The 21,128-nt window shown below is 36.2% G+C and overlaps 1 protein-coding gene across 1 annotated transcript in view; it reads right to left on the bottom strand.

The window, feature by feature from the left end:
- Positions 1 to 21,128, bottom strand: part of Syt4 (Synaptotagmin 4) — a 34,955-nt gene that overhangs the window by 8,067 nt on the left and 5,760 nt on the right. The window contains exons 2-4 of the mRNA XM_072528663.1: positions 18,986 to 19,236; positions 10,863 to 11,107; positions 6,951 to 7,150 (exon numbers count right to left, since the gene is read on the bottom strand). Coding sequence (XP_072384764.1) covers positions 6,951 to 7,150; positions 10,863 to 11,107; positions 18,986 to 19,236 — 696 coding nt within the window. The remainder of the gene's footprint in view (positions 1 to 6,950; positions 7,151 to 10,862; positions 11,108 to 18,985; positions 19,237 to 21,128) is intronic.

The following is a 21,128-nucleotide window of genomic DNA, read 5'->3' as shown; positions in this document are numbered from 1 at the left end:
AGGCGTTAAAACAGCAAGATAATATGTCGCCTAATAACTAATCAGATTTCGAATAAAATAAAAGCTTGGAAAAACACAGTCAGCATAGGATCCAAAGATGACTCATGCATGGTCTTAATGTTTAATCTGTATATTTCCATAACAAAAAATTATATTAATTCCCTCTCAAGTCACATTTTTGAAAATATTTTGAATATAAAAAAAATCTATTGCCCTTATACTGAAAGTATCTTTTGGAAAGAAACTACCTTGATGTTAGGTTAAATGACGTTTTGTCAAATGTCTTGGATAACCTAACCTAACCTAACCCTCTTTTATAGGTCCTTTATTTTCTAGATGATTTGTCTTCAAGTCCAGTGTAATTCATACGACACTAAAAAAACATATAACAAGCTAGCTTTAAAAAGTATAAAACAAAATGTTTTGTATTGACTAAAATTCATATGTTACTCACAATTTACTTTATCAAATCATTAATTTATTTCAAAAAAAGTCGTTTATGGACTGTACTAAGAAATTCTGATATAACCATTGTATTTTTGAGTTACCCACACTAATGCCCACGTAATCATTCCCAGACAAATGCGTTTTAATATATTGTTACGATAAATATACTGGCCTAACTTTTATGACTAATTATTCTGTTTTATTGTAGAAATTTCGGTGGAAGTCTAGAACCAAAATTATGGTGAATGAGCCGGCCAAGCTTCTCGATCTTTCGATGCTGTTCTAGTATATCAGGATTTCGTATATAAATACAACATTTTTATATGGAGGGAAGTTAATTCTCAAGACCCCGCGCTCGCGAATTTGTTACGTTCGCCTATAATAAATTATGTAGTAATTAGTGGTTAATAAACTTATATAAATTATCGTGCCTTTTAATAAATTAAAGACTTAACAATTAATAAATTCACAACAAATGGTGTCAGAGTGAGATCGAACATAAATTAGACTTATAATAATAATACAAGTAAATATAAAATAAATTGTGAAAATGGCTACGATTTATGAGCTGACAGTGACTAATTTAAGAAGACATCTTGAAGACAGAGAATTATCTTCCACCGGAAAAAAGGCTGAGTTAGTCCAACGACTAAAGAACGCTTTGCTAGAAGAAGGACTAGACCCAGAGACTTATATATTTGAAGACAAACATGATGCTGTCATCTCGTCGATTTCGAAATTGGAGAACAAAGTATCCGGCGACATCGCTTCTTTAGAAAGCAAAGTTTCTAACGAGATTTCTTCTCTGGAAAGCAAAGTTTCTGCTAACATCTCTTCAGAAATCTCTAAAGTCACTTCTGAGATGTCTGCCCTGGACGATAGAATATCTTCGTTGAAAAACCAAGTTGCTGCCGATAAGTTGGCCTTCGAAGAAAAGATTAAAGAGATGGAAAGGAAGATGGAAGAAACAGGGACAGCAGAGAGAGGTAACAATCCGATTACAGTGGAGATAAAAGAAGACGAGACGAAATTTAAGTTGGAGACACGGCCGAAATTTGAAGGAAGTGGAGGTTCTATTCATGTTAAAGTCCCAACTTTCGACGGAAAATCATCATGGAACAACTACATGAAACAGTTCGAATCAGCCGCAAGAGCAAATGGATGGTCTGAAAAAGAAAAGGCTGTAAACCTGACTATCGCTCTTCGAGGAGATGCCTTAGATGTGCTTCAGACCATAGCCGTAGAGGAGACCGATGATTTCGAACAACTGAAGAAGAGGTTAAATATGCGATATGGCCACGAACATTTGGAGCATGTATATCAGTCACAGCTTAAAAATCGTAGACAGAAGAAAGATGAGGCTCTTCAAGAATATGAGGTAGATATTGCCAGATTAGTACGATATGCTTATCCAACAGCTCCCGAAGACATGATGGAAAAATTGGCCGTTCAAACGTTTATTGATGGTCTTCGTGATCATGAAATGCAGAGAACACTGCGATTAGCACGTCACAAGACGCTGGTTGATGTCCTATCCGCCGCCCTCGAATATGAGTCAGCTACGCAGGCCTCTGGCGGTTACAGTAAAGTTAGGACTGTAAAAGAGGAAGGAGATGAAGATAAACTTGACCAGCTCTTTAATTTGATGAAAAGCATGACATGCAAGAAAAAGAAGACCATAAAATCAAGAAACTCACCATCAGGAAAACCAGAACGAGTCAACCTTAGGGGGGCAGCTTCGACCCGGAACTCTTCCAAAGACCCTCTTATACTAATAGCTTCTTTGAAATGTCGTGAAGATAGTGTATATGTAGATGGAGACATAAATGGTAAAAAGCATACGTTGTTGGTGGATACCGGAGCGACCAGAACCATTATACGCCCGACAGTTATAAACAGCCGAAAGAAACTGTTACCAACGAGGTTGCGACTTCGGACCGCTACAGGTGAAAATGCCAACATTCATGGAGAAATCCAGGTACAATTGGGGATTGGAGCAGAAAAGTTTGTCCATACTGTTATAGTTGCTGACATCGAAGAGGATGTTATATTAGGAATGGACGTAATGAATATGCATGGATTCCAATTGGATTTTAAGAATAAGGTAATCAAAGTTGGCAACGAGGAAGTATTTCTCCATCCACATAATGACAACACTGTGCAAGCAGCCATTACAGAAGATACAGTCGTGCCTGCGAGAAGCGAAACGATCATAGTAGCGCGACTACAGGGAATTGTAGACGAAGGGAGACCTGTTATGATGGAGCCTTGGAACCACGACGATGAGGTTGGCCGTGGAATCATAATTGGAAAGGAATTGGTGACTTCGGCTAAAGAAATTCCTGTGAGACTTATCAATGTCAACGACTACCCAGTGACCATAAAGAAAGAGACAAAAGTAGGAACTTGTGTACCTGTGACATCCATAATTCGTCAGGCGACAACATCTGATAATTCCAACGACAAATTCGACCAAATGGTTGCAGTTGCAGGACAGTCTCTAAACCAGATGGAGAAAAGGAAATTAAGGGAATTTCTTCGGCAGTATCGTGATATTTTCGTACCGAAAGGAGGAAAGACGGGAAGAACTACCGTTGTTAAGCATAAAATTGATACTGGTAATGCTAAGCCAATTCGTCAAACAGCTCGACGATTACCACAGGCGAAAAGAGAGGAAGCTGAAACGATTGTTCAGGAAATGAAGAAAGACGGGGTGATAGAACCTTCTACGAGCCCATGGGTCTCTCCGGTGGTCCTGGTTAAGAAGAAAGACGGAACGACGAGGTTCTGTGTGGATTACCGTTTGCTGAACAACGTTACCAAGAAAGATAGTTATCCTCTGCCTCGGATCGATGACACATTGGACACATTGGCTGGAAGTAAATTGTTTTCCACTTTAGATTTGAAGTCTGGATACTGGCAGGTAGAAATGGACCCAGTAGATAAAGAAAAGACAGCCTTCACCACAGGATCTGGATTGTGGCAATTCAACGTTATGCCATTTGGACTTTGTAATGCTCCTGCGACATTTGAGAGGCTTATGGAAAATGTGTTGAGAGGGTTATCTTGGAAAACATGCCTGGTTTATTTAGATGACATAATCGTCTTGGGGGAGACATTCGAAGATCATTTGAGGAATTTAGAAAACGTTTTTAATCGACTTAAAGCTGCCCAATTGATGCTAAACCCCAAGAAGTGCCAGCTATTTCAAGGTAAAGTCAATTATCTGGGTCATATAGTCAGTAAAGAAGGAGTGGCCGTGGATAAGGGAAAAATCGATTCCATTAAGGAATGGCCAAAACCAACTGACAAACATCAAGTGAGAAGTTTTCTTGGATCATGTACTTACTACCGGAGGTTTATTAAGAAGTTTGCAGATATCGCTAAGCCATTAACGCGACTTACAGAGGAAGCGAGAGAATACCGCTGGGATATAGACTGCCAAAATGCCTTTGAGACCTTGAAAAAGCATTTAATAACAGCACCAATTTTAGGGTATCCACTGCCAGAAGGAGAGTTCATCTTAGATACAGATGCAAGTAATGTGGGAATTGGAGGAGTGCTGTCTCAGATTCAAGGAGGACAGGAACGAGTCCTCGGATATTTTAGTAAAGTTCTTTCAAAACCTGAGCGGAATTATTGCGTCACGAGAAGAGAACTTCTGGCAGTAGTGAAATCAGTAGAGCACTTCTATCAATACCTCTATGGAAGAAAGTTTCTAATCCGAACCGACCATGCCGCCCTTAAGTGGTTGATGCAGTTTAAGAATCCAGAGGGTCAGATAGCCAGGTGGATCGAACGACTCCAAGAATACGATTTTAAGATTGAGCACCGGGCCGGAGTTAGCCACAGAAACGCTGATTCTCTTTCCAGAAGGCCATGCTCAGCAGAGTGTTCCCACTGCAACAAAACGGAATCCAAGGAAGCAGCAGTGCTAAGAACGACGATTGTCAACGACGACTGGACGCCTACTAAGATCAGGGAAGAACAAGAGAGAGATCCAGTTATACAGAAAATCCGAAAATGGAAAGAGGAAAACCGTCGACCACCTTGGCAGGAAATATCAAACCTATGCTCAGTAGTTAAGACGTATTGGGCCCAGTGGGACTCATTTATCATCGAAGATGGCTTGCTTAAACGAGTCCTGGAAAATGATGACGGTTCAGAGAAGAGAAGACAGTTGGTGATCCCAAAGAGCAGAATAGCCGAAGTACTTCGTCAGTTACACGACAGTCCATCGGGAGGGCATTTTGGTGTAAGGAAAACCCTTCAGCGAATTCGGGAACGGTTTTATTGGATGAACAGTTCCGACGATGTAAAAGACTGGTGTAAGAAATGTACTATTTGTGCCACGAGTAACGGGCCTTACCGAAAAAGGAGAGCTCCTATGAGACAATATAATGTTGGAAGCCCGTTTGAAAGAATAGCTTTGGACATCGCTGGGCCATTTCCAGAAAGTGAAAATGGAGGCAAGTACATGCTGGTAGTAATGGATTACTTCAGTAAGTGGGTCGAGATTTACGCACTTCCAGACCAGAAGGCCGCCACCGTTGCAGATAAGTTGATCCAAGAATATATCAGCCGATTTGGAGTGCCTTTGGAGATCCATAGTGACCAAGGCAGGAACTTCGAAAGCGATCTATTCCAAGGAATATGTGATAGACTAGGCATGAAGAAAACAAGAACTACAGCATATCATCCGCAATCTGATGGTATGGTAGAACGGATGAATAGGACAGTTGGCAAATATTTGACAAAGATGGTGTCCGATCATCAGCGAGACTGGGACCAATACCTTCCGTTCTTCACAATGGCCTACAGATCTGCTGTTAACGAATCAACAGGCCAGACACCAGCGAAAGTCCTATTCGGACGCGAAATGCGACTACCTTGTGATCTAGAGTTTGGGTGTCGACCTGGAGAAGATGTAGCAGGTGAAGATTATGTGATCGAATTACGAAGAAGAATGGACGATGTACATGAGTTGGTCCGTTCCCACCTTCAGATCGCTAGCGACCGAATGAAGAAACGGTACGATACACAAGCCGAAAAGGGTTGCTTTAAGAAGAACGACAAAGTATGGCTGTATAATCCCAAGAAGCGAAAAGGTTGTTCTCCCAAATTGCAGCAGTTTTGGGAAGGTCCATACCTCATCATGGAGAAGATCAACGATGTCATCTACCGAATAAGCAAGATTCCGAGGGGAAAGCCGATGATAGTACACCATAACCGGTTGGCATCTTTCGAAGGTGACCACGACGTAGATGAAGAAGTGGAAGTAAACCAAGTCCAAGATGTGTCTGACCTCACGTTTGAGGAATTCATGGGTGCCTATGGAGGTACCGGTAAAGCGAGACATGGTGTTACCACTGAAGAAAAGCAAGATCTACTCGCGCTCCCCGATGACTACTCGCTGGCCCTTACCATCCCGGCCAGTATCAAAGACGCACCAGGGTTGGCATCCGTCTTTCGAAGGAAGTTTGGTCGAGTTGCAGAACTTCAATGCCAAGTGCCAGCGTCCGGTAAAACCTTGAAACTCCAAGATGCATCACGTTACCTTTTCTACCTGGTAACAAAAGACACTGCCCGTGACCAACCTACCTACCGAGATGTATGGGAAGCCTTACTTCAATTGAGAGGGCACGTACTAGAGTCCGACGTGCAAAAGTTAGCCATGCCAAAGTTGGAGTGCCGCCAATTAGATTGGAGGGTTATCCGAAATATGGTGGAGGAGATCTTTAAAGACACCGAAGTCCAGGTGTTAGTCTGTTGCAATCCGCATAGTTACTGGTGCGGAGAGAAAACCGTCCCTTGTCATTTTTATACAACTGGAAGTTGTAAAAGAGGGTCCAGTTGCCGATACCAGCATACAGTTCCGGTTCCAGTCCCGACAAGGTTCCAGGAGGAACCATCTTTTAAGAGGGGGGCAATGTTACGATAAATATACTGGCCTAACTTTTATGACTAATTATTCTGTTTTATTGTAGAAATTTCGGTGGAAGTCTAGAACCAAAATTATGGTGAATGAGCCGGCCAAGCTTCTCGATCTTTCGATGCTGTTCTAGTATATCAGGATTTCGTATATAAATACAACATTTTTATATGGAGGGAAGTTAATTCTCAAGACCCCGCGCTCGCGAATTTGTTACGTTCGCCTATAATAAATTATGTAGTAATTAGTGGTTAATAAACTTATATAAATTATCGTGCCTTTTAATAAATTAAAGACTTAACAATTAATAAATTCACAACAATATTCTTTACCTGAACCGAAAGAAAGTTGAAAGTAACTTGAGAAATAATTTCCAATTACGTTGTCAAGACGCGAAACAAACTTTAAAAGCGCTAGTTTTTCATTCCGCATTTTCGTTCTTAAATATTCATTTAAGTCCCTTTAGACCGCAAAAACCAAAATCACAAATTTTCCACATTCCCACATAATTTTCCCCCAGGGACTCGAAAGAAAGGGGCGTACAACGAACAGAAATAAAGAATACACGTACCTATGCCATAAAAAGTGAAATCTTCGTCATAAACGGGGTTTCTTGTGTTCCTTAGCACGCGGGTTTTCACTTTATGCTGCTTATCGGGAAGAAGCTGGAGCTTGACGTAGGGATCGCTCGAACCCAAACTGCTATCCTTAGCCGGCAAATCGCGACAGCGAACAACCGAGACTATTAGGGCGTTTTTGTCGGTTTTATATCTGAAAAAAAACATGAACATGAAAATACAAGACATATTGTTATAGACCAAAAAAACATTTTTAAGCTTTACCGAAAAACATAATTTTATTTCATTATTTCTTATTTTTGAAAGAAAATTTTAACCATCATAATCCTTAACGATGTAGATTAGTTGTGTTTAATTAGTTCAATTTTTAAACTAAATACAATTAACACCCATTCATCAAGAAGCAGATGATCCATGAGTCTGTAAAGCCAATTTTATTGTCATATTGTCAAAGTGGTCAATAAAGAAATATGTTCTCTTACGCGCCGCAAATAATCACATTTACCGTTTCTGAGGATCCATGATTGATACTATTCCTTTATAGTCCTTGATTCTAGCTACCTTTGGAAAGTTAGAACGCAACACTTTAAATGACTAATTTTATTATTTGTTTGTCTGCGACGTGATGAAGCAAAGTCCTTGTCTATGACTATCAGGCAGTACTGCAAGGGGGTTGTTAACGTACTTGTGTTGTGACTCTGCCTTAGGTCGCACGAAAAAAGACTGGAAGAACGGTATATCTGGTAACGTACTAAATTTTAAATTTCCATATTGCAAAATAGGTGTATCTCTGTTTTTATAATTTGGACCATCCATTTTAAAAGATAATTAGGCATTTTCATTGATTCATTTTGTCTATATACATTTAAAAAGGTACATAATAAAACAAAATTTTCTTGAAAAATACTCTCAGTAACCGATGAATAAGAATGGATCAGAATTAGGGACAACCACAAGAGGGCTTTGCTTTGCGTAAGACTGAAAGCGGCCAAGCAGCATCGAAACTAAAAACCTCTCAAATTTGCTTAAAAACTTTCTTTCCTAGCAGGCACCATACCTAAACGATGAGAAAGAATGACGATCAACCCTATCGCATACAAGTGTCATCAATAACGACGAAACACAGCTTAAAGCACTCTGATCTGAAGCATCTGATTGAAGTCATCTAGACAATACAAGCGATGTGCCATGTCCACAGTTCATAGAAGTCGCCGCATCAATACCACCGAACTGTCGGTAGAAAATCGAGCTACGCAGCTTCACAATGTTTTACAACAATACTTAACAAGAATCTAACAAAACAGAAACCAGGGTGATCCTCTACTTGATTTTATTATCAATATGGCCAAAACAGTAAAGAATTTTCCTTTAAAAGACCAAATTTACATTAAGTTTCAATTATATCAAACGGTCAACAGCGTGGAGATGAGACTTGCGACAACTCCAATAAATCCTGATTTTCACTCTATGGCATCTGGTTCAAGTCAGAGATAGAGTTTTAAATGAAATGCTTCCAGTACCTACTTATTTAAATACAACGATGTTTACTTTGCCTGCTGTGAATAAAATCACAACCATAAACAAGATGATGTCTTCGACATCTTCTAGGAGTAAACCTCTACATAGGGTGCCTACAATAATTCATCAATCATCCTCACCAGCCATGTACGAAAATCCACACAATCTGTCTCCAGTAACTTGTTTTCCAATGTTTTCTCGTTCATCTACACCTAAAAAATGCAGTCTTTACCCATGGATGAAACGATGTCTCTATATCTCCATAGCGGAACACTGCGTATGCTCTTCTCCCAGGAAAATGTGTACAACAATATGGAACGTTTACATGCAGTGGATAGAAATACGCAGAATATGGGTCACTATTGACATTTTAAATAAGAACTAAGTATGTATATAATGTTTAATTTCAATAAATACCTTAAACACACAGCAAGCCTTTCTCCTGGCCCTATAGCCTCCCTGTATGTAGTATTCTGTCGCAGTGAATATTATTTCATGATATCATCAAGAAAAGTGAATTTAGCTTGAGACATACGAAAATATTGGAAGAACTTGATGTCATCTTTTAACAAATTAGGAAATAGAATGTGGTATTCTCCATGTTCCGATCTCTTCTTGAATATGTTGTGTATCCAAAAATTATGCTTCCTTTTTCTAGATTTTTTTTCTTCTTCTTTCTCTTCTGCTAACAAACAAAGCAATAATGACTTGTTCTTCATCGCTTTCCTCCATTCTCACAAACACTTTCCGCAGGTACTTACATTCACTACAAAAATCCAAATGAAGTGGCATCGGCAATCCCATTGCCGATACTCGCGTCGGCAAATCCAATCGCTGCCGATACAGTGGACGCAGTATGAAAAATTAATCCGATGCCTACAATGCGGACCTATGGACGCTTAGCTTAACACAATTTTCTCCCCTTCAAACATGTAAACTGTCCATAAGTCATCGAAATATCTGTTAACTCTCTTGTATCGATGAGAAGTTGGATAATATGTTCATATTTTATGCAAATCTTTTAAAAATCTCTATCGTGTAAATCTCCATACTACAATGTATAGCGTTTTATTTAACATTTTTTTTTTGAATATACACTCACATAAACCCACACTGATCTTTTTATAAAAATCGCTTCGACGTATTCTCAATTGTGTTGACACTGTATTTCTGTTTTATGTTTGTATGTTGAATTAGGAAACTGTAAAAAACTGTAGATTAAAGTTTGTCCAAATAAAAATCTCGCGAAATAAACAAAAAACGCCTTGAATTTCAGAATAGTAAATAGATATATATAAATCTTTATTTAAGACGCTTAATATCTGAAATAACTTACAAAACTAGATATAAATGGTGAAGGGGCGGGAAGAATTTGGGATCATGTATTGAAAAAGCAGATTATGTGACCGTAGACAAAAAAGAAGAAATAACAGGCAAGAAAGGATTACAACGTAATTTACAACTAATAATAGAGTTATTGGGGCAAAATGATTTACCTGGAAGACAAACTCTTACTTACAAAATGATAAAATAAATCAATAGAATAAAAAAGGAGTCATTAACTACTTAAAAGTCAATAATAAACAAATCATTGTAACTGTTATAGTTTTCAATAAAATAGAATGCAGGTAACGTGTTCCAAAACAACAACATCCTATTCCCACTGGTCTAACCCGCTACATGTTTCATATAAAAATCCCCATTGAATTAAGAATTAGTAGATCAAATGTCACTTTGCTACAAATAACTTTAAATACTTATAAAGTACGTATAGACCTGTGACTGCAAAACCTACATGTTCCGTTGAAACTACATAACATTTATTTAACAAATATTTGAGTTACACAAAGAAATTTTAAATATTTATAAGAAAATTCAATGTTCGATTTTCTATAAAAACATAATCAGTAACGTGGATCTATAGACATATAAAACATTCATAGAAAAAACAATTACAAGAAGCAAATGAAAATGAAGAGGCTGCATGCTCAAAGACCGTAGAATATTATTACAAAATAAGTTCTAAATTTTAATATGCCATGGAAAAGAAGAGAAACCAAGACAGAATACACAATATAGAAGGAGTAGAAATGTATGTAAAAAAACAGTATAGTAGAAAAATTAGCCTAAAATGTCACTTTGCTGCATTACTGAACAACGGAGCTCTCAGTATCACTACAACTGCTGTAATGAAAACACAAAAATATCCTTATGATCCACAAATAGTGTTTTAATATAAAGTACATTTAAGTTTGATTATTATCAAATCCTTTAAATGTATTAAGTAAGCTTTGTATTCAACAGGTATACTAGCCACTCCTGGATATCTCCACTTCATGGTTTTGTTCCAGTTTCACTTTTAATATTAAGTAAGCGTTAACTCTTACCTCAATTTGAAAATCAGCTGTCCCAAATACGCTGCATTCTGCTGCAGGTTCTTCTCGTTTACTTCGATCTCTTCTTTTGTTGGTTGCTGCACTTTCTCGTTCTCGGTGTAGACAGTAGCTGCGTCATTCTTCACTATTGGTTCGTGCACCGGCTTAGAGTCCATTTGGTGGGGATTGTTGATTACACCGCTCTCCAAAGGGCCTACTACACTTCCAGTAGGACTTGGAGTATGCGGTGTTGACATCTGTAAATAAAAGAAATTTGGTGTTAGTCGAAGACGGTACTATTAGTTTTGAGAGTTAAGGTACACAAAATTGAACTTTTGTCTACTAGTGAACGTGGTTGATATTACAAGGGTGAAAATAGAGAAAATGGATTATAATGTAGAGACCACAATCTGAAGACTTACTAAATTAGACCAATAATTAAGAATAAAGGAAAATCATTACATAATAGGCACATGTAGGATAAAAGAAAGAAGTGAGCAGCTATGTAAACAAATTCATTTACTTATTACGAAGATTTGGAAAGGTAAAAATATCAAAAAGGGAATAAATAACTACGCCAAAGAATATAAAGACACTGCGATACTAGAATCGTAAAAATATAAGGTACTGGCTTAATGCTTACAAGCTAGACCAAGTAAAGTTATTAAAATCATAGTGGAAGAATACCAAGAAGACTTCAAACGTAACCGATCAGTAACAAACCAATTTTTTGGGCTAACTGAAATACAAGAAAATTGCTGTATAAGTCAAGTAGGCTTATAGAGTCTTTAAAAATACATGTATGTCGAAAGAACTGACAATAATAATAAACTTTTTTTTTGCATGACAAGCACATTAGCTCTTAGCTTTATTAAAAAGATATGGAATAATACAAAAAATAAAATAGTCTGGAAAGATGAAACATGGAAAAACTTTGAAGTAAAATAGAAATGAATTAAGTCCAAGTTGGTGTATTGCCAAGTCCACTTTTCTTGCAGGCTTGTTTTAAAATAAGTTTTTATAGCACATAACCTGTATTGCAGAAGAAATTCTAGAAGAGTATGATCTATTATATTTCTATCACCATATCCTGAGGTTCAAATACAAAAGTCTAAATCGTTCTGCTTGTGGCCTATTTTGGCGTTTAGATTTTCCATAGAGTATAGTTGGTGGTTATCTATTGTATCGCAGTGTTAACATCATCGTAGAACGTACATCGTAGAATGACCTTTATTTGAATGTTTTCGTTTACTTTGTAGATAAGATATATGATTCTATTACTGATGCTTTTAGTTGTGAGTATATTCCTTTTGAACTTTTTACTTACTATAAATCCAACGCCAACATAAGAATACTCTTCTCTATAACGCAATAAGTTTCCCGGCAAAAGTACCATTTGTTCTTCACCTTTTTGCCCGCCAGACTTTGGATAATCCAAGTATATCCCATTTTATATGTTTTATTTCGTTCTTCTTCTTCTTATGGTGCCGTGCACCTATAGTGCGTTGGCGAATTATCTTAAGGTCAGACGTCTGTCTTTTGCGGCATGCAAAAGTTCGCCAGTGACGCTTGTCCAGTTCTTTATATTTCGCAGCCACGACATTTGTTTGCGACCTACTCGTCTCTTGCCCTAAATCTTTCCTTGGATAATTAGTTGAGGGATTGCGTATTTTTCCCCTCTCAGGATGTGGCCCAGGTGTCCAATCTTTCGTGCCTTGATCAAGCTGAGCAATTCTCTCTCAGTATTTGCTCTTCTTATGACTTCCTCGTTTCTCACCCTATCTGTCCATGGTATGCGGAACATTCTTCGCAAAGTCCACATTTCGAAGGCTTCCAACTTGTTAATGGAAGATATTTTCAACGTCCATGTCTCCATGCCGTATAACAATATGGACCATACATAGCACTTAACCATTCTGTAACGGAGATTGAAGGAAAGATTGCGGTTACAAAGTAGCGGTTTAAATTTAAGAATTTCGTTCTTAAATTTTACAAATTTCTCGTCCTCCATCAATGTTTTGGTGTTATATGTTACCACAAACCGTTTTCTCTGCCGTTGTCGTTTGTGAAGGTAGCCTGGTCGACTCCGGGAATTCTTAGCACCTCCGATATGTCCTTCTACATTTGAGACTACTACCATAGCCTGGGTACAAGGGACTACCGGAGACTGAGAGACTTGCATTTTCGTTGTTTCTCATTTTAAGGGGATTTCTGGCCGTTTTTGTGCTACGCTGGCTTGTGTTGGTAAAAGGATATTAGGACGGGTTGGGAAATTCGGCATTAACAACAAGGATGGTAGGTTGGGAAGTTTTACCCTCTCGGTTAAAGGGAGTGAGCGACCCTGAAGTAAACCTAACTTTACCGAGATAGTAAAGTGTATCTGCCTCTTTCTTGGAATTAAGAAAAAATCAAGAAAAAACTTAACAAATAGCATAAATGCGGTAAGAATAAGCATATAATTTCAAAGGAGTCAAAGCATTTACATATCTAGGTGTTAGAATGGCAAAAACAGCCACGAAAAAGAGGAAATAGAACAAAACAATTACAAAAAGTAATTAAAAAGTACGCAATGCTGAGATTGCTAATAAAATCGAAATTTGTGTCAAGAAAAACAAAAAAATTACAGAATGATAATAAAAGTAACAGCAATATATGTATAGGAAACGTCGAAAAGAAAAAAGGGTGAAGAAGAAGAATTAGAGGAAAATGGGAGAGAAAAACACTATGATTGATAAATGTACTAATAAATACTGAAGTATGTTGGGGAAGAAAAAAAAATAAGGATTAGAAGAGCTAAACAAACAATGAAAAATAAAAGCAGTTATAAAAGCACAATGAATAAAATAACTAGGATAAATTAGAACAAAAATATGATGACTAAACTGGACTGAATGTAAGATCCATACATACAAAGAAAAAAGGCGACCAAGTAGACGATGGGAGAAAATAACCCGTTCCGTATAATTCCTGCCCTAGGATATAATTTTAATTTGTTATTTATTTATTTCGAATATATTTTCATTTAAATTAAAGCTATGTTGTACTGAGTCTGCTGTTTAAATGAATATCCGTCACAACGGCCAAGAAATGACTAGTTTCTTAAATGGATAAGAAAAAGGAATAAAATTCCTATTATAATCTTTCTCTATAGATCTACTAATTAGTTTTATAATGACAAACAAACTAAACTTTTTTCGAAAAAAAATTTTTTCAATGTGCTTTCATTCTCACCACATACTTCATAAATCCACGAAAATGTTATTTTGCATGTGCCACACTGGCTTCTACCCAAAATAAAATACATCTCAACTGATTTCATATTCTACGATAGCATTAGTATGCTTGGCAGCGGTACAAAAAGCAGGGATTTTAGAATAGCCATTAAGGGTGGAATATCTGGAGGAAAAGGAAACCGATGATGAATTGTTTCGAGATGACAATATGATAGATTGTTGGCTTTATTAAAGGTTGTTGATTCTATTGAAAGCCAAAACAATTAATTCATTATGTAGGACGACTGTTCCGGTTTATTGGTGTTGGAATAAGTGTCTTCAATGAATGAAAATTTACTCTTTATTACTGAATAAGTGTATTTATTGATCTAATTATGCCGAGAACATAACACTTAGAGAGACTACATTTTTCATTAATCGTACAAAAACTTAACAGCTTCTATATTTTCAAAAGTTAAATTAAAAATCCAAAGGGATTACAATAGTTGGTTTTTTGTTCAGAGCGAATCTTTTCTGACTTATTAGTCCATCTTCATTGAACTTAAAGTACTTGTGCTAATAACCGTTGAACCAAACAGTGGTTGCGTTTATATTGCCGACTACATACTTAAAAGTATTAAATTAAACGGCACCATGCTGATGAATATAGATATAACTATCTAAGGACATTATGTCCCTACTCTAAATTGCACTCGCATAGCCTGCAATTTAAACTCAACCACGTTTACTTTTGTGGTTATGAGCGAAAGTACTTTAAGTTCACTAAAGATGGATTGATAAATCCGAAAAGTTTTGAACAAAACCTTCAAAACCTTCAACTATTGTAATTCATTTGGATTTTGAATTAAATTTTTTAGTTAAATATTATATCAATTACAATAAAAGTTTTTACTTCGTTGTTACAGTTTTGTAACTAATATGGTAAAACTCCCCGGAACTATCCCATTTTAAGCTTCTATATTACATATTATTTTAAATAAAAATCAATATTTCTGTGAGAGAAATTATGTCCAGGTAATTAGAATTATTTTATAGAGTCCCTTAACTACGATACTAAAAAAACACAAAGACTTTTTCACAATCGATTAGTAAACTATGGATTTTTCTCTTGAAAACAGTCACTTATCGACTTACTACAACTTCCCTCACTAGTCAAAAAAATCGGTTGCCTGTAAAGTCGGTTTTACGGGCGAAGATTTTACGTGACAACGTCTTTTTCTCGGTAGAATATTTATTGATATGAATATTATTAAATTGCACAATAGGAACAAGGAATTGAATGAAAATAAGAATTGCACAAATTTTAACTATAGAAATATCTTTTGTTTACTAAAACATTGTACATGTAAACTTAAACTTAACTAATTTCTATTTGAGTGATTTTGTTGAGGATAGGACGATGATAGGAGAAATAGCATCGCACCAGCGGACCGATCATGTTTGAGTGGGAGAGAGACGCAAGGCATTCGCCGGTCCGGCGGGCCTCTCTCTCGTTCGGTGACTCATCGTAACAGACGTGAGCGGGCGTTACACTTTTTCATGAGTGACTCCGAGCCACAACCTAATTTAAGACGTTGTCACGTCAAAAAATTAATTATTATATTAACAGCGCTACAGGCTTTGTAGGTTCCTGGCTTCTAAAAACTTGGTTATTTCCCTCCATTTTTTTCGGTGCCTCACTTTATCTCTCCAATTTCTCAAGCCTATTTCTGATAAGTATTGCTGTACTGCTTCCAAGCATTTCTTTTTGGACGTCCTCTTCTTTTTTCTCGCATTTCTCCCTTCCTTCAGTATTGTTTTAACCTTTCGATTTTCTGGCATTCGTTTAATGTGACCAGGCTATCTAGCTCTTTGGGCTCGTCTTTTGCCGTAATTGCTGTTTTTCCATATATCCGTATTATTTCTTTATTTGTTTGTCTTTTTCAAATATTCTCTACCGTTTTTATTCCTCCGAAGATTTTTCTGAGCACCTTTCTTTCCCAGATCGCTACTTTCTTTTCTTCCTGCTGATTCATAATCCACGTTTCACTGGCATACATCACTGTGGGTCTGATTACCGTCCCGTAGACTTACAGTTTAGCTGTTCTTGACACATTTTGTGCTTTCAGTAATGAATTTAGTGACCCTATTGCTCTACTACCCTGCAATAAGTTTTGTCTATCTCTTTTTCTTCTTTTCCCGTGTTCGTTATGGTTAATTTTAAGTATTCAAATTCTGACACTTTTTCAAAACTATAGACAGTATCTGCTTCTTTTATTTTAATATATTTGTTAATATTTGTTATGTCTCCCCCCATTTCCATATATTGTGTTCTTGTTTGGTTTATTATTAATCCGTATATTTTCGCTTCTTCTTAAAATTTCTGTAAAACTTTTTCTAATGGTTTTTTTGTTCTAGCTAGTATCACCATATCATCCGCTTAGGCTATGCACTATTCTCTGCTATTGAAAATAGTCCTGTTTGTGCTTATATTTGATCTTCTTACAATTTGTTCTAATACTAAGTTGAATAAATTCGAATTGAATGAATTCGTTGATATTGGATTCCATTGTTTCAAACCTCTATTCACTTTGAACTGTCTTGAGAAGCTTCCTTCCATTGTTACCCTATTTATCGTGTTCCTAAACGGTATTCTCACTAGCCTTATAAGCTTTTCTGGTATTTATAATATTCTCATGACCTCATATAGCATCGTTCGATTTAAGGAGTCATATGCTTGTTTAAAATCGATAAATAGCATATGTAATCCGAAGTTTTGTTCGTAGCTATTGTTTTATATTAATTTTAACATTTTTATTTGATCAGTAGTTATTTATCCTGGTCTAAAACCTCCCTGATGTTCTCCATTTTGTTGTCATATTTTAATAATCTTTACCTTATAGTTTTGTCAAGTATTTTATAGACTACTTCTAATAGTGCTACATAGTTTTCGATCGCATTTTGGGTATTTTCTATATATCTTTGAAGTTTTGTCCTGTTTCTTCTTGCCAGGGCATTTCTACATTCTTCATCGAACCAGTCTTGCCGTCTTTTTACATGTTCTCTTCCTATACACTTTTTCGCTGCTTTCGACAAGGCTATCTGTTTGGTCTGCCACTATTCTTCTATATCCTGTGTAACTGGATACTCTAGTTTTTTATTTATTTCTTTCTCTAGTCTGTTTATAATCTGCTTCTCTTGAAGGCGCTCTAACTGGTAATTTAATCTATCTCTAAGAGGTTTTGGTATTATTGGTAGTTCTTGTTTTAGTTTTGTTATTATTAGTGTATGGTCACTGTTGGTATCTGCTCCTCTGTAACTCTTACAATCAATTAGTGCCTTATCATGTTTGCTTGCAATTAGGACATGATCTTTCAATTTTTTTATTTTTCCACCGGGAGAAATCCATGTTACCTTATGAATGTCTTTGTAATCAAACCTTGTGCTAGCTATCTTCATTTTGTTCTCTGTAGAAAATTCTATTAACTTTTTTCTGTTTTCCCGTGTTTTTTAAACTTCGTCCTCCTGTTATTCTTTTATATATTTATTAATTATATTTTTTAAAAAATTAATTATTAATTAAACTAAAATATGTATCGAGAATTCAATGTCCAACATCAGAAATATATTACAATCCTAACAATATGCTAGCCAGTTTTGATATTACCAGCCTTTATCATCATCATCCAGCCTCAAAAGTCCACTGCTGAACATAGACCTCTTCCACATGTTTCCAACCCCGTCTATCTTGCGCCGCTCTCATCTAGTTTTTATTAAATCTTCTTAAATCGTCAGTCCATCTTGTAGGTGGTCGACCGACGCTTCTCTTGTCTTCTCTTGGCCTCCATTCCAATAACCTCTTTGTCCATCGCCCATCTGTCATTCTGGCTATGTGTCCTGCCCATCTCCATTTTAGTCTGGCTATCTTCTCGATGATGTCAGTCACTCCGGTTCTTCTCCTGATGTCTTCGTTGGTTATTCTGTCTCGCAGAGTTATTCCTAACATGGACCGCTCCTAAACCAGCCTTTATACGAACATGCAAAACTTTAAAAATAATAAAAACCAAACTAGAGAGGGGACTGATATATTAACAAAAAAACAAACTGAATGTATCAGCTACAATGAAGCTATTAACACTATGCGCAGACAACTGTTTTCAACTAGATCCATTATTGTCAGATATTTTTCTGGAGAAATTTAACAGTAGAATTTGCAGAAATCTGACCAAAGACTGTATGGTGAAAATATTGTGTAGATAATATGTTCTCCATTTGGCCCCATTGACCAGAAGCACTGAATAAAATAAAATTATTAATGAATATTAAAAGCAATAATAATCAATCAAATTCACCATATAAACATAGAACTACAATTCACTACCTCTTCTGAAAGTGTTAATTTCAAAAAAGGGTACAAAATATACAGCCAAAGTTTAAAGATTTCGACAGATAATAAATTTGCAAACATGCCTAAGACAATAAACATAGGGTGCAACTGACTCATTGTCCAAGTGAATAAAGTGTTAATAGAAACTGGCTAACTCTAGTCAAGGGACCGTAGTCTTAGCACGGTAACCGTCACTATCCTACCTGACAGTATTTTGTTCTACCTCATCATAACAAAAATGAACAACGAGATAAGAGAGAAAAGACATGACTCAGAAGAGGGCTCAGAAATAACTGTCTTTGTATTTTGAATAAATGTAAATTATAGATTTACTTGGATATTTATAATTATGCTAGCATAGTTTACCAAGTAATTTGGCAGTTATAAAAAAGCTTTAGCAAATTGTTGGAAAAACAATGAACGTTTGGAATATTTTTCTACAGTAATAAATATAGCAAGACAAAAAGTTTTTTGTATGATGAAATGTTAAATTTATCAACCACACTAATGTAGAATATACAATCAAATAAACTTACTCCAGGTGGTGTCTTCGATGGTCCAGTTGGACTGGGACTCTTCTTCAAATAGTGCGTTCCACCAGCAGATCCAGCTGGACTTTTAACAGCCGTAGGTCTTCTGTGGGTATGGAAAGCTAAGGGCTGATCTGGTCCGTGTCGCTTACCCGAATTCTGCACTCTTCGTTTGTAGCAGTACCAAGTAACAGCCAGCATCATTAGTCCGAAAACGAGACCTCCAAGGCATAGTCCGATGATGGTTGTGTAGGCAACTGTAACACAATTACAATTTTTTACAATCAGGAAACTATTTTTTTATTAAAAGAAAACCTTATGATAGGATGAAACAAGATTTTTATTTAACCTAATCTAATACATTTCTACCCTAGTTATTCCCATAGACATATAATTCAAGATAGATTGATCGTTGCAATACCAGCCCGTTCCCCTAGTGCAACAGAGGAAACTGACGCAAAGCAGTCTCTGCATCTCTTTCTAATTTGCCACGTTAATCGGCCACGTGACCTAAATGACTAATGAGTATGTCACGTGGTCGATAAATCCGGCACATTAAAAAGAGTTTGCTTTGCTACTCAACCATATTCCCATGGTTAAGTATCTTCTTTTTCTCCTTTTGTTATATAAACAATTTTTCTTGTTCATTAGCAAGTTGTTGTCTATAAAATATTATCACTAACTAACTCTCTATGAAAGAAAAAACCAACTTTTGACGTATGAGTCTGCGGTCTACGTCTTCATTATCTAGCATTTCTATCACCGTTTATTTGGTTATGTTGTCATTATTTCTCATCCTTGACAATTTTCTTTGTTCCTTTTTTAATTGTGTCCATGTAGAGTTCCCGATGTAGATCTTTGTTTTGTATATACCACAGAGCGTTGACTACATTTATATTTTGGAGAATAATAGACTTCTATAGCGGGTAGACTTCCTTCATCATGTTCTCTATTCTCATCATCGTTGTTTTCGGCTTGATTGTTATTTTCCATGTCGTGATATAGGAATATATTCTTTAAGAATAAAGCTTTAAAAACAATTAGGTCAATTTAAGACACTAAAGATTGCGACCAGCAAGCACTAAATAGAAGTTTAAAAGTTATAGAAGCTTGTACATTAAATTTAATAGAAAGAGATCCTAGACCCACATGAAGGCTTAATCATGACTCCAACGAAAGAGTCGAAAACTTGCGTAGCCAAATACAACGCTAATCAGTCTTCTTCTTCCTCTTTATAAGCAATTCTGCTTGTTCATTAGTGGATTAATAGCTCTATGGAAGGTTGTCACTTCATCTGTTGCGCGGTCGCCAGATACTTCTTTTGCCGATTGCCGACTTATCTCTTGCTATTTTGACGACATGGGTATTCTCCATTCTGCTTATGTCGTTATCTCATTCTCGTTCTATATATGGTGCCCATTCATTTATACACTGTACATTACATTTTCTTCTAATGTCTTCGCTTCTCTTTCGATTTCTCAGCGTATTTCCTGTAATTCTTCTCAGTACTCTCATCTTTGCCGTTTCCAGTAGCCTTTGTGTTGTGACTATGTCGAGTTTTGTTTCTGAGGTATATGCCATTATTGGTCTTACATTGGCTTTATACATTCTTAACTTCATCTCAGTTGTAATGTGGTCTTTGAAGAGGAACAGTCTTTAATGATTGCAAGTAATTATTCTCTTATTTTGATTTCTTTTACACAAGACTTAAGATGAATCTCCAATACTAATAGTAATATATTTTTCCAACTTAGAAATGTCCTCTATATTTTATTTAAAAAAATCTGTACAAAAATTTTTATATCTCCGACAATATAAGTGCTTTGTATTGTACCTTCAGCATACGATAAAAACTACATACAATTTTAAATAGCTTGGGCTATTGACCCGAGCCTCATGAATAGAATGGACTACGCTTTATAAAAATCAATAGTTTAAAATTTTACTTTACGTTTTTTAAAATGAACTAAAAGTATAATTTTCATAATATCACATGAGTTTTATGGGTTTTATATGAACAAAAATATCCTTTTGCTTTTTCAAAATTGTCGCGTTGGTTAATAATACATATAATATTTTATTCAAATTAAATTAGAATAGAAAACAAGCGTGATGATATTGATATTTGAAAAAGGCGATTAAAAAAATA

Source organism: Diabrotica undecimpunctata, chromosome 4 (assembly GCF_040954645.1).
Source record: "Diabrotica undecimpunctata isolate CICGRU chromosome 4, icDiaUnde3, whole genome shotgun sequence".
Lineage (NCBI taxonomy): Eukaryota > Metazoa > Arthropoda > Insecta > Coleoptera > Chrysomelidae > Diabrotica > Diabrotica undecimpunctata.
The sequence above is the reverse complement of the archived record's forward strand: the minus strand, read 5'-3'. Positions and strand labels throughout refer to the sequence as shown.